Source organism: Cebidichthys violaceus, unplaced genomic scaffold, assembly GCF_023349555.1.
Source record: "Cebidichthys violaceus isolate CVI_PGR_0920_01 unplaced genomic scaffold, fCebVio1.0.p SCAF_107, whole genome shotgun sequence".
Lineage (NCBI taxonomy): Eukaryota > Metazoa > Chordata > Actinopteri > Perciformes > Stichaeidae > Cebidichthys > Cebidichthys violaceus.
This window is the reverse complement of record NW_027176271.1, coordinates 135,148-150,040: the sequence shown is the minus strand read 5'-3', so window position 1 is coordinate 150,040 and position 14,893 is coordinate 135,148. Positions and strand designations below refer to the sequence as shown.

The 14,893-nt window shown below is 41.6% G+C and overlaps 1 protein-coding gene across 5 annotated transcripts; it reads left to right on the top strand.

Moving 5' to 3' along the window:
• Window positions 1-5,551: 5,551 nt before the first annotated feature.
• Window positions 5,552-14,589, top strand: LOC137889001 (E3 ubiquitin-protein ligase Mdm2-like). Of its 5 annotated transcripts, none has more exons than XM_068732588.1 (10): window positions 5,552-6,898; window positions 11,773-11,834; window positions 11,933-12,007; window positions 12,191-12,324; window positions 12,443-12,564; window positions 12,862-12,908; window positions 13,209-13,302; window positions 13,382-13,518; window positions 13,603-13,748; window positions 13,936-14,166. In XM_068732588.1, exons 1-10 carry the CDS (start codon window positions 6,886-6,888, stop codon window positions 14,081-14,083), a joined length of 978 nt encoding a protein of 325 aa, XP_068588689.1. In that variant the 5' UTR covers window positions 5,552-6,885; the 3' UTR covers window positions 14,084-14,166. The 5 variants fall into 5 exon arrangements, with proteins under 5 accessions (XP_068588689.1, XP_068588652.1, XP_068588679.1 ...); XM_068732551.1 differs by having other exon boundaries at window positions 5,565-6,898; window positions 13,617-13,748; window positions 13,936-14,589; XM_068732578.1 differs by having other exon boundaries at window positions 5,569-6,898; window positions 12,443-12,492; window positions 13,617-13,748; window positions 13,936-14,589.
• Window positions 14,590-14,893: the final 304 nt, after the last annotated feature.

Here is a 14,893-nt window from a genome sequence, read left to right as displayed (position 1 = left end):
TATAATGTAATACAGTGATGGACAGCTGCCGTTTACGTTAGGACGCGTTTCCTCGTTAGTAACGAGTTACCGAGCGGCTCATTCATTCAAACATCAATATATCTCAATTCATTTGTATTGACAACAGTTATAAAGGATTGACTTACTTTCGAAATGTTGATAAAACGAATAGAATCCGACGTCCGTTCTCTTCATCCACCGTAAACACCGTAAACAACTTTTCAAATGTGGGAGGGATTTCGTCGTCGGCCGCTCTCGTCCGTCATTGGTCAATTCTTGGTTGATTCTTGGTTGATTCTTGGTTGCGATACGAGCACCGATTGGCCACAGCGGACAATTCTTGGTTGATTCTTGGTTACAGACTGAACGGCGATTGGCTTTCGCAACCAAGAATTAGCTCGACTCACGCGCTACCTGGAGCCAGCAAGGAGCAGAAATCCTATTTCAAATCCATTTCACATGCTTCAGTGCTCAGCGCGACACAAAGATGTTGCCTATAATACAGCAGAAAAAGAAGAAAAAAACCTGAACAAAAACTGACTGACAGACCGAGACCGCTGACTACTGATGACCAATACACCCGGGTGGCTTTGCATGATTATCAGCTATTGGCATGTTTTCCCTGTGATAACGCTTTTGCAACAGTTTAACCGAGCCTCTGTAGAACCTCTTATAAGAAATATATACAGTTGTGGTCAAAAGTTTACATACACTTGTAAAGAACATAATGTCATGGCTCTCTTGAGTTTCCCCGTTATTTCTACAACTCTGATTTTTCTCTGATAGAGTGATTGGAACAGATACTTCTTTGTCACAAAAAAACATTCATGAAGTTTGGTTCTTTCATGACTTTATTATGGGTTAACAGAAAAAGTGATCAAATCTGCTGGGTCAAAAATATACATACAGCAGTGCTAATATTTGGTTACATGTCCCTTGGCCAGTTTCACTTCAATTAGGCGCCTTTGGTAGCCATCCACAAGCTTCTCGTTGAATCTTTGACCACTCCTCTTGACAGAATTGGTGCAGTTCAGTTAAATTTGATGGCTTTCTGACATGGACTTGTTTCTTCAGCATTGTCCACATGTTCTCAATGGGATTTAAGTCAGGACTTTGGGAAGGCCATTCTAAAACCCTAATTCTAGCCTGATTTAGCCATTCCATTACCACTTTTGATGTGCGTTTGGGGTCATTGTCCTGTCGGAACACCCAACTGCGCCCAAGACCCAACCTTCGGGCTGATGATTTTAGGTTATCTTGAAGAATTTGAAGGTAATCCTCCTTCTTCATTATCCCATTTACTCTCTGTAAAGCACCAGTTCCATTGGCAGCAAAACAGCCCCACAGCATAATACTACCACCACCGTGCTTGACGGTAGGCATGGTGTTCTTGGGGTTAAAGGCCTCACCTTTTCTCCTCCAAACATATTGCTGGGCATTGTGGCCAAACAGCTCGATTTTTGTTTCGTCTGACCACAGAACTTTCCTCCAGAAGGTCTTATCTTTGTCCACGTGATCAGCAGCAAACTTCAGTCGAGCCTTAAGGTGCCGCTTTTGGAGCAAGGGCTTCCTTCTTGCACGGCAGCCTCTCAGTCCATGGAGATGCAAAACACGCTTGACTGTGGACACTGACACCTGTGTTCCAGCAGCTTCTAATTCTTGGCAGATCTGCTTTTTGGTGGTTCTCGGTTGACTCTTCACCCTCCTGACCAATTTTCTCTCAGCAGCAGGTGATAGCTTGCGTTTTCTTCCTGATCATGGCAGTGACAAAACAGTGCCATGCGCTTTATACTTACAAACAATTGTTTGCACTGTTGCTCTTGGGACCTGCAGCTGCTTTGAAATGGCTTCAAGTGACTTTCCTGACTTGTTCAAGTCAATGATTCGCTTTTTCAGATCCATGCTGAGCTCCTTTGACTTTCCCATTGTAGCGTTTGTGGGCGTTTGTATCCAATGAGCCCTATTTAAATGGCCTCAGAGAAGTCACCAGCTGTAGTCACTCATAATCACTCACAAGAAGTTAAGAGGCCATGCTATGAAGCTCATTTCATTGACACAACTTTCTAAGTCACCAAAATTGCTAATTCATGTTGCTGTATGTATATTTTTGACCCAGCAGATTTTGTCACTTTTTCTGTTAACCCATAATAAAGTCATGAAAGAACCAAACTTCATGAATGTTTTTTGTGACAAAGAAGTATCTGTTCCAATCACTCTATCAGAGAAAAATCAGAGTTGTAGAAATAACTGGAAACTCAAGAGAGCCATGACATTATGTTCTTTACAAGTGTATGTAAACTTTTGACCACAACTGTAGCATTGTGCAAGGTGCCTATTGCAAATAAGTTGTGATGGTAGAAGTTTCATCGTGATTTTATTGAGTTGCTCTGGTTACAAGGAGACTCAACAGCAGTACACAAGCTCAAAGCTTCCAAACCGTAGAGTTAAACTTGTCAGTTAGAGTGTCTAAAGTTAGTAACACTAGTGTCGCAGTATTTTGGTTGGCTTGATGTGTTCAAAGTGGAAAAATATATAGAGTTTGATTCAATCTATCTGCATATATTCTGAGCTATATTGTGTCCAGATCCTATTCTGAGGAGAAGGAAAAAAAAAAAGAAGAAAAAGTTCAGGCTCTGTGTACTTGGTGGTGGCAGGACGCCCAGATGTGTGCGCGTAAACTCAACTTAGTAGCCGGTATAAACTCTTGGCTACCTCCCTAGTGTATGATTGGCTGTACGCCCAGATGTTGGGGCCTTACAGAGAGGAGTAGAGTTGTCATACATACAGACATTGATCATACATAGTTCCTAAACAATCAGAGGAAGAGCAGCGACAGTTGATGGAAAGGGGTTGTGGAGATTACAGGAAGGATTGTTGGTGGCGATTAGTGCATTGCTGACCATTATCATTTCAGAATCGCACAGTGATTCTTCACTGTGCGAGGAGGGAAGTACTGAAAATGTTAAAGAGACAATATAATATTATAAAAGCAATCCAATTATTTATCAGAATAAACAGCAGAATTGTAACTTGTAAAACCCGGGATTAGGAGAGTGATCTGGACTCCGTTGGACGACAGAAGCGCGCAAAGAATAGCTGATTCCTCCCAGAGGGTGAGAGGCTGTCCTCAGACGGGGTTCGAGATTGCCGCTCTGATCCTGGAACTGGAAAAATAATTCCACCCGGTGAAACATTATTTTGTGATGTAACAGACACTTTGAAGGGGTAAACTTGTAGTTTCAGCCTACAAAAATGTTATTAACTCAAAACTTGTTTGGCGCAGAAGGAGAAAGGCGAAGCAGAAATACATGGAATAATGTCTAAAGGTCAAATAAAGGTCAGAAAGACACAAATAAAAAACAGGGAACAGTAAGACAGATCAAATCGATAAAAAAGGAAAACATACTGTCGAACTTTGTTTTGTTTTTGTCCGAGGGACATGGTCAAGTGGACCCCAGAGAGGGACCACCGACGCACACACACTACAACACAGAGGCAATAAGAGTTGTTTAAAGGGGAGATCACACGTGTGTCCTTGGGGTGAGGCCCAGGAATGGAGAGGATGTCTGACTGGCTGCACAGTGGCAAACTACAGTAATAATGGTGACGTATACAAAACAAGAGGTACATCAATGTCAACAGTGAAAGGAACAACTCAACTTATGTTTGATAAGAGAACACACACTATGCTTTCAAATGTGTGATGTAAGACAGGTGAGGGATGCGACATCTCTGGTGGTTCACCCAAAATCCGATTTTTGCCCATAAATGAAGCAATATCCACACAAACGAGAGGATATTGATGGTATTACACCCATGCTTGAGTCTTTATTGAAGGTTGGTAGAATAATCAAATGTGATAAATCACCGGTGCGCACACCAAATATTTGCACAAAGACTCTTTTAAAAGGACTCGATGTCCTCTGGGACATTCAGAAAGTCCTGGTGTATTTAACAGTGTCTTGAGAGACAATCTGGCTGATTTATAGTGACCAAATGGTTCTGCCTTGTTACAATATGTTGATGACATCATGATTTGCAGCCCAACAGAAGAAGCATGCAGATTAGAGTAATTTACAATTACAGTTATCCTACTTAAATGTTGGCTGCAAATGGTCACAAGGCTATCCGTCAAATTGAAATTTGCTCTGGATAAAGTTTCATATCTGGGACATGTGATCACAGCAGAGGGCAAAACCCTCTCTCCCAAGAGAATACAGGCAATTCAAAATGTGCCTAAACCACAACTAAGAAACAGATGATGAGCTTTATATGAATGACGTCATATTAGATCAGTGGATCCTAAACTACTCAGAAAGAGAGGCATTCCTCTCTCCCATGATTCATGGTGAACATCTTTCTGCTCAGAACAAACTGACCTGGACTGACCACTCGACTGATGCCTTTGCTGACAAAGATCTTAATCCTGCTGCTCTTGTTCCTACTGCAGCAGATGGAGAGCCACTTAACTGTGTTGTTTCTCCTGAACAGGTCTGCGCACCGAGACCTGACCTCACAGTAACGCCCACCGAATGCAGATTCACAACTGTTAGTGGACGGTTTGGCGTCCCGCTCGCCGGACACGTGAGACGGGTTGTTGGGTTTGCTGTAGTCTCATCACATGACACTCTGAGCAGTGGTAAGTTGGCATCACATTTCTCTGCTCAAGCTGCAGAACCTGTGGCTCTTACGGAAGCCTGTAAGCTCGCTGCAGCAAAACATTTACCATTGACACTGACTCTCGCTACGCCTTTGGCGTAGTGCACGACTTTGGTACCCTGTGGAAGCACAGAGGTTTTCTGACATCATCCGGCAAACCCAGTTCTCACCACCGCCTTGTGGCCGACTTGCTAGAAGCCAAACTGCTCCCTGAAAATGTATGTGATATGAAACACTAACGCTTCTGATCCCATTTCAACAGGAAATGCTGCGGAGGATGCTGCGACCAAGCAAGCAGATTTTTTAGGCTATTTTTTAGCTCACGAGACTTATGTTAGATGTGCTTACAGAAATATCAATCAGAAATATCAATATTAAGCTAAATGAGTTCACAGCAGAGATAACTTGAGAAAAGGGGAATATATCATTTTACTGTAAAGATAGAGCCACATTTTGAACAGTTTTAAATTAAAGATTTAGATTAAAAAAAAAAGGAAATGAAATGTTATACTTTTACTTTGGGTAAATGTCCCATGCAGGTTATAATCTCTTTTACACAAAGTCTAATGCTCATGAAAACTCGATGATGGGAGGAGCTGGCCCTCTGTATTAGATCATTTGAATATCACTGTTTTTAAATTAGTTGTTAACTGACGGAATGTAAGAGAACTGCAACAATAAATATTTCGATTTTATAAAGTCATTTTTTTTAGAAAATACAATGCGATGCGTTATTCACTGAAACAGTAGTGAATAACTAAGTAGCATCATTCATCTGAACACCACAGGATTTTAAAATCTAGATTTTAAGTGATGGCGATGGAAGGCTGATCTCCAGCACCATGGCACACATTCCGTAGTCCGGGATGGTGTGGCCTAAGAGGTACAATGTGTTTTTTGCTCCTCTGTGCAAGAATAATTGTGTTTCCTAATATTTGATGGATGAGAAACTAAAGAACTTACAACCAAATGCAAACAATTGTAGTGAGAAGAACCAAGACCAGCAACCACCAAATTAAAGAACCGATTGTAAAACCATTTAACCAAACATTGAATAACATGTGGTATGAATGTGGTTCACAGTTCAGCAGCACACCAACTACTCATATGTGACGTGCGTAAAACATGACCAAGCCTATGCTGGTACCGATAGAACACCCATCAGAAGAGTGTGCCAAAGATCCAAAACATTTTAGACAGCACATTATTCCACTGTTTCATTTATTATACCAACTTGTCCTTCATTAAAGTGTTCAAAAATGTAATTTTCTGTAAACATGTCTTGCACCATAAAAATACATAATACAGTATATAAGTACACCAGACGTCATCCCACCGACAGACTTTCACGTTCCAAAGAATCTCACTTTCACTGACTGCTGTGAATCAAAAGGCACCAGGCACAACACACATGTTGTTAGCCTAAAAAGACCGATCTTGCAACATCGGACTTGTTTAGAATGTCCGACTGCTTTCCTCTCTTAGAACTATGAAAGTGACATTTCGGTGTAATATTTCTGTTCATTATTACAGCTTGCTATCTGAGAAACAGCGATAGCTCTTCTACACGCAGGCCGGAAAAGTGAAGACCAGGGTGACAAGGTGGAAGTACTTCATCCGATTTAAGGCCTTTCTGTTTGATCTCACAAACAGAAAGTGCTTTCCTTTATTTTACGTGATAAAGGAATCAGTTGAATTGACAGTTGATTCTGAATGTATATAATGATAATATAAATACTTGGAGAATAGAATTTTTTTCCAAATTGTTTAAGTTGGTAGATTATTGTGTGTTATGAACCTCACTGACATGTTGTCTCCCTATAACAGTTCAACAGAGATGGAGGTCTGATGTCTGTGTTTCACCTCATCTCAGGAGGCTTATTGTACCATGCTGATGTTAACATTTCTGAACTAGCTACATAGAGTTGTTTAAAACTCACAAAAACAGCTCATTTTAATCTCATCAATTATGTGAATCATATGATGTGCAGATGTAAACTATTGTGGGTAATATGTGTTGATGTTTCGATAAATTGTAAATACTTTAATGGCCATAGGAATGGCCAGAGGGGGGAGTTGTGACAATTGATCATGTTCTGTTAGATATCTTCTATCGCAGACGAGGCCGTCCGAACTCATCCAATGTAACAACTGCCAGTACTCCAACCTTAAGAACCGTAAGAGCCCAGACGGTGGCTCAGCCGTCCTGGAGGAGAGCCACAGACCATGAATCAGATGAGTACGATGCAACCACACGTATTCTAACCCCTGCTAGACCAGGACCTATGCCAGCATTGCCATTTGGGTTCACACCAGCCTATCCAGTGTTCAGACAGATGCACGCTAATGCATCTCGAAAGAGACAAGTTCACACCATGTGGAAATGGGAAGCTAGCACACAGCTGATGTTGAGGTCAGAATAAGCAGACTGTGGAATCAAAATCATGTCTATAATATACATGTGGAAACAAAAACATTGACACTTCCTATGTGTGGAGTTCAATATAGACTCTTGAATGGATCTCAAAAGAAACACGACTACTGAGATCGGTGTCCTGAATATCAACTGTGCAACACATGTGCAGAAGTTACAACTTACACGTCGCAGAACGAGCCTCAGGGTTAGTATAAAATGACATGTAGGGTTAGGGTTGGGTTAGGTATAGGGGTAATAACCACGATCACCGATCGTCCCCCTTGAACTCTGTCACCACTGTCAATAAATCAATAAATCACAATACACACAAACATGGCCTGTACAGTTTCACAGTGCTTCACTTAAAAGCATCAAAACTTAAGACAAAAGAAAAGGAGATTTAATTGAAACATTAAAAACAGTCATTAAAACAATACAGAGCAGTGTAAGAAATAAAATACTGTAGTAAAATGCAGGAAATTGATTAATATCCTTAATGAACCCCCGAGGAACCCCGTGATAGCGGGATTTTGGAGGCCAGCAGGCTAATGGAGCAGTCTAACATCTTCTGAAGTAAAAACACAGTGACATCTGATGAAACTATTACAAATACATAAAATATAGGGATTGAGATGGAGACGAGGAGTTACCTGATAAACTATTAAAAGTACAAAGAATATACAAGTAAACATTTTAAATGTACGTCCTAATCACTCTTGACAAGTTCAACAGTAGACGGGGGATATGTGGCTACAAATGGGAGGTCAGAGGTCCCTGCTGTAGCTTGAGTTTGCTCAAAGGGCCTGTGACATTTTCTAAGAGAGGTCCTAGAGTGCCCTCTGCTGGCCAGAGCTAGGAACAGCAGAATCAAACTGCTGTCTGTCAAAAGTACCAAAATGTCATTTGGTTCCAGCTGTTCCATTGTAATTCTATATAGTATATAATTATATATTTCACTTCTTTTATGACTAATAGTGTTCAATCTATCATATGCAGCAGTTTGGCATCATTTAGAGAGCCTGGATCCTCTCTGAGTCCGTTTATGTCTGTCATCCATGGGATTTTCTCGTCTGGCTTCCACTCCAGGTCTCCTAGCTCAGCCTATGGTTGGTCGATTTCAGTTGATGGACCCTCCTTAGAAGCGTCTGAGTCCACAGAATCTAACAGACCCTTCGTGATTTTGATTGACAGAAGCGTTAGCCAGTGAGGATTAAAACCGTGGTGCGTCGCCTGAAACGTGCGTAAAGATTCTCCGAAAATCAAATCTTTCCCCCGCGGCGCCTATTTAGACAGACCCTTGTTTCTACACGGGGACATTTCAGAGACGCACCGCAAACAGCCGAGATTTACAGGAGAACAACGAAAAGGTAAGAGAAAGGGCAAGCTCAAATCGTGGCAGCGGCAGCTAGTAGAGGCACTTCCTGTGGCAAGCTCAGCTGCCGCAGCAAGTTGCAGCAGCTGCCACAACTTTGTGGCAGCTGCCACTGTTTGCCACTGTTCGTGACAACTGACACAACTTGTTGCGACAGTTTTCACGGTTTGTTGGAGCTACCACTACTTGCTGTGGCAGCTGCCACAGTTTGGGAGAGGTGCCGCTGCAGTTTAGCCTTTATTTTTCGTTATTTGACAATATGTGACAATACATTAAGGTTCTTGAAGGTATGACTGTTGGTTGTTGTAATTTGTTTAATAAAAAAATTACGATTTCTAATAGCATCGCTACTCGTTTCTATTAAGCTAATATAGGCTAACGATAAACACTGTCAGTCAGCGGACTGAAGAAATGCAAATTGTAAATATGGATCAGATGCATTGTTTATATGTGTGTATATATATATATATATATATATATATATATATATATACACATATCCAAGTCAATAGGTGATATGGATTGTCATTATTGTAAACAATGCTAAAAGAGCTTGACCTATGTGAAATGACACAATCACCTCTTGAAGCAGATCTAGTGAGTCTGCTGCTTTGAGTGCTTTGTTTAATAAAATCACTAAGCGGAGGCGGGGCCATACCATGTACAGTGTTAAAAACCAGACACACATCAGTGAATTTAATGAGGTTCTCCCAACCCACGATATGTGTTTGATGAGGATATTGCAGTGATGGTGACTTCTGGGTTTTTAGAGCTTGTTTATGGAGAATATGAATAGATGTTAATGTTGTGCTGCTAGCTTGTGCCCAGCTGGTTGAGCAGTAGGTCAGATGGGGGACAATCATCGCATTAAAATACAGTTTCGTAGCCTGCATGGTTAGACTGTTTCTTATATATCTGAAATTCATGAGATTACATTTTAAGACCTTTGTCACATGTTTTACCTGCTTTTTATTAAAAGAGAGATTAGAATCAATACAAATTCCTAAATATTTAAAATCGGACACTACCTGTAGTTTATATAAATTATATATTTTTATTATAGCAAATCTACATTCTCTGTGGAGGCAGCTCACTCATGGAATAGACAAATACACATATAGGCAAAACAAGCAGGCAGGACAGACAATACATCAATGCTTGCACACCTGATTGGCAACAAGCCATTCCTTAAGGCTGTGTTTGAATGTTTTGTACATGTTTTGTGTGCGTATATGTGGTGGCAGAGTTGTTCACTGTTGCTATTTTTTATTTTTGATGTGTATGTTATGTGCCTCAGTGTTATATATGTGCTTGTACTGTAGGTGGGTTTGTTCTGTCTGACGCATGCTGCAGCCTGTCATGTCTGCTTTGCTCTAGTGTCGTACACTTTGCTTTTGCTTATATGTGTATTGGTTTTGTCTATACGTTACTGTCTATCTATGAATTTGAATTTTTATTTGAGTAATTTTTAGTTCAGCCTTCAAATATCTGGCCAGGGACAGCAGATGAAACTAGCCTCTCTGGCTAACTCTGGCTCACTTACAGTTTTACTGTTGATTGGTGTGCATTGTCCCTGCAAAATACATAAACAAATAAAACAAACGAATGTATGTTAGGACAAGGACTTCAAAGTTAATGGCAAGAAGCCACCCCAACATATGTTTTTTGATTTCATTTTATTGCATCTCATTAAAGCTCCATAGCATGACCTAAACTGTATACTGTTTTCCAAAATATGTATTGTTCATGTGGTGTTGTAGTACAAAATAGTGACTGCTCCAGTGTTCTGCACCCAGGAATAGTACATATTGAAGACAAGCGTTATTGACCCATTTGGCCACAAGAGGGAGTACACCTTTAAGTGAGCACTTCTGTCAGGCGTGAACTAGTGCAGGGAACATACATATGTTTTAATTATCACCACAGGTATAGAGATGTTTTCCTCTGTTTTTCGAAATTATATTTTTCTGAATTGATAAATCCATTGTGCAATGAAATTCGTTAGCATAGACAGGACAAACAGAGTACCAACAAGTACCAACTGACGTTAGCCTATATTAGCTTAGCTTAATAGAAACGAGTAGCGATACTATAACAAATCGTCATTTTTTTATTAAACCAATTACAACAACCAACAGTCATACCTCCAAGGACCTTAATGTATTGTCACATATTGTCAAATAACGAAAAATAAAGGCTAAACTGTCGCGGCACCTCTCCCAAACTGTGGCAGCTGCCACAACTCGCCGCGGCAGAGCTTGCCACAGGAAGTGCCTCTGCTAGCTGCCGCTGTCACGATTTGAGCTCCTCCTGGAAGGTAAGGAGCTTTGTGTGATTTTGAAGGACATTGCGGTTTGTGCTTCAGGTGTTTGTTTGCTCACAGCTTTGTGAGGGTTTACCGGAAGGTAGTTCTGGAATCTGTGTCGAATGCTCGTGCGTTTTGCTATCTCGGTTGTCTATGCTAACCGTTAGCTTTGTGATGCTAACTCGGAGAAGAGCGAGTTATGGCTAGAAATACGTGATATTGTGATACATCTTTTATTTGCGTATACTAGTTGTGTAGAATGGAGTTTGGAGTTTGTAAAAATGTCTTGGATGGATTTTAGTTATTTTGGTATATAACATGTACACATGCATAAATGGTCTTTTTTCGACGGTAAATGCTACAGCGGACTCGAATTTGGGTCTGTCGGGCTTAACAGAAAGGCATTACATGTTTGCCGCTGAGTCAGCACTGAGTGGCCCTGTTGGGCCCTGATAGGCCCTCAGCTAGACCAGGCCGGGCCACTTAGGCTGGTCTAGTCCTTACATGTCTGAGCAGGTCTATAAGAGTGTGACGCTCTGCTCTGATCCACTCTGACTGCACTTTATCTCTTCTCACAGGATGCACTGCTGATACTTGTACTCTGTATATACCTGTGAGACTCTTCATTTATATCGTGTGTGTGTGTGTGTGTGTGTGTGTGTGTGTGTGTGTACAGAAACACTGTGTGCAGGATGAATAAATATATACTAGTAAGGCTGATTAATGACTGGTAGGAAGCTCCTTTAACTGTCACCTGATTACTTGTTCTTGTTTGTATATTTCTGTTGTAAATCTAATCAAACGTAGTGGTTTAAGTTGTACTTTCACATGATATGTGTTAGCTACAGTAGCTTACAGCAGAAACCTAAATAGACTTCAATTCATAATTTGTCATCCGTACACTTTGTAGCGCATCATTAGGTTCTATATTTGGTGTTTTCCATCGTACTGTCGTGCTCATACGGATATTAAATAGTATTCTAAGAGGTACTAACTACCGGTTTGTGTCTTTATGATCAGAAACAATCAGCGTCACGATGTCAGCTGATCAGGAGCTCAACACGGACACGGCTGAGCAACTGGTGAGAGAAACTAGTTAACTCACTTCTTTACTGGTTAACTGGTTGTTTCAGGGTTTGAATTAACTTTAGCCTGTGTGTGTGTGTGTGTGTGTGTTTAGGTGAGACCAAAGGTAGAGTTCCAGACTTTGCTGCAAGATGCAGGAGCTACAAAAGAAGTTTTTACCATGAAGGAGGTAAAAAAAAAAAAAAGGACCGCATTTATGAACGGAAAGTTAAAAAAGTACTCGTCTAAATCCAGTTTCCTGCACTTTTGAACGCTTCGTTGAGCGTGATGGGGTACATCGGGAGCTGGTGTTCTGCACAGTCGGGTGTTTTGCACGTCTCCCATGATGCATCTGTGATGGTCTGTCTCGCAGGTGATATTCTACCTGGGTCAGTACATCATCCAGAAGCAGCTGTACGACCAGAAGCAGCAGCACATCGTCCACTGCTCCCAGGATGCACTGGGGCGGGTGCTGGGAGTCGACAGCTTCTCTGTTAAAGAGCCGCGGTGAGAAATAGACGCACACAGAACAGGAAGTAGATGATTAACTGTCTGTTTGGATTCATATACGTGTAATAAAAGTACAGTATGATGTACATGTATTTGGTGTGTTTGTGTTCTCCAGAGCTCTGTTTGCTATGATCACCAAGAACCTGGTGGCCGTGAAGAACCAAGGTAGGACCGATTCTTTTCTCTCTGGTCGGATCCAACATGTCTCCACAGTCTTCAGACTTCAGTTAGAGCCGAGTGAGTTTACAAACCACGAGAGGCCTGAAGAAAGTCTGCCCCTCTGCTCCTCATACTCTAATAACAAGCTACAGACTTTGCACAAATCTCACATGAATGTCCTTATTGTTTCACATGAATAGTTCTAAACAGGATCATGAACTTTATATGTGAGGCGTGTGCTAATTCATCCCCAAACTTAACCATGACCATCCCACTGCTCCTGAGAATGAAGTTTGAAGAGTGGACATTTGGATTCAGCTCTATTCTTCCACTTCAACTCTTTGATGCTGAAGATTTTCTCTCTTTCTTTCTCAGAGTCGCCGCCGAGCTCGAGTGAACCTCAGACAGACAGAGGGACAGAGGTAAGACTAATAATAATAATATCATAATAATGCAGCCACGTTGTGTTGCACCAAATTCAAAAGAGCCTCTCAGACATCATTGTGTTGGTTTGTTTTGAGCGTCTTACACTTTTGGGTAAGAAAAGCTTAATGAAGTACTTTTAATGCTGACTTTAGTAGAAGACAATAAGACTTTAAGAACATGTCGCACACAGTGTCCTACAGGCTTTCAAATGGACAACATTCACACTTCTCTTCAGGGTTATTTTAAAAGATCACTAAAAGTGAGACTGAATTTGTGTTGTTTTTTTTTGCTTTTAGGAGGCAGCTTTAGAAAGTCGCTCTTCATCACCAGACAGGAGAGGAAGGAAGAGGAGGAGGAGGAGCTGGAGGAGCTGCAGGAGCAGTGATCCAGGTGAGTTTCTCCTCCCGCCTCCTCATTATCGCTCATGAACACAGAACCTGTGATGTTGAACTCCGCTTCGTCTCTTCAGGGCCCTCGGACAGTTTAGAGGAGGAGGAGGAGGAGGAGTCGGGGGAGGAAGAGGAAGGGGAAGGAAGGAAGAGGAGGCGGTGGTCCGACAGTGTTCTGGACAGACACAGCAGCCAATCGTCAGACTCTCACAGCACAGTGAGTATCACACACACACACACACACACACACACACACACACACACTGTTATTTAGCTGATGTTGTGTTTGTTTATAACGCAGTGTGTGTGTTTTAGTCCGGGAGGTCGGAAGTCACGGTTGCGGCCTCGGACTCAGAAAGCGACAACTTCAGCGTGGAGTTTGAGGTGGAGTCCATCGACTCTGACGACTACAGAGAAGACGACGCCTCTCTGTCTGCAGACGACCAGGTACACACACACACACACACACACACACACACACACACACACACACACACACACACACACACACACACCGTCCTCTGTCTGCAGACGACCAGGTACACACACACACACACACACACACACACACACACACACAGACACCGTCCTCTGTCTGCAGATGACCAGGTACACACACTCCTTCTCCTCACAGCAGACACTCTGGACCCCCGACTCCCAGTCCTCCTCCTCCATGGACTCCCAGGAGCTTCTCCCCCCCTCCCCCCCTACTCCTCACCCCGTGGTCCCCGAGCTGGACCGCAGCGTGGCGGCGGAGTGGCGGCTGCCGGACTCGTGCCTGAACCCCTGTCTCATCTGTCAGTCCCGGCCGAAGAACGGCTGCATCGTCCACGGCCGGACGGGACACCTGATGTCCTGCTACGTCTGCGCCCGCAAGCTGAAGAAGAGGAACAAGCTGTGTCCCGTCTGCAGGCTGCCCATCCAGTCGGTCATCCTCACCTACCTCAGCTGAGACCCCCGGTCTGTCCTCAGCTGAGACCCCCTCACCTTCCTACACATCCCAGTGACCACAGAATTACATTGAATATTTACCAAATTAAGAAGGAAGTTGAGTTTCTGTCCTCAGGCACACGTTTGCACTTTCTGTTTCTCTGAGTCTCTTTTTCTAAAAGCTCGTATGGCTACCAACATCCTCTGTTATTTATTACATGTTTATTTAAGATGCTCATGTATATTTAAGCAGAGACTTTTCTAGGAGCTCTTTAAATAATAAGATGAATATATGAGAGCTGTAATATGTTCTTGTTATAGATTTGCTGTGAATTAAATAAAGTTTAACATCTGTTAACTTGGACTGACTTTTGCTTTATCACTTTATTTATATATATATATATTTATATTTATGTATAAATCTATATTTATATATAAATCTATATATATATATATAGATCTATATCTATATATCTATATATATATATATCTATATATAGATATATGTATATCTATATAGATATATATATATATTTATATAGATATAGATCTATATATAGATAAAGTGATATAGATATATATCTATATTCTATATATCTATCTATATTCTATATATCTATATATATCTGTATAGATATATATCTATCTATATTCTATATATC

What these genes read in the sequence shown, in the direction of transcription:
- LOC137889001 (XM_068732551.1), top strand. An exon ending in CGGACACGGCTGAGCAACTG is followed by an intron (nt 11,835 to 11,932) that starts GTGAGAGAAACT and finishes GTGTGTGTTTAG; the next exon opens with GTGAGACCAAAGGTAGAGTT. An exon ending in CAGACTTCAGTTAGAGCCGA is followed by an intron (nt 12,565 to 12,861) that starts GTGAGTTTACAA and finishes TTTCTTTCTCAG; the next exon opens with AGTCGCCGCCGAGCTCGAGT.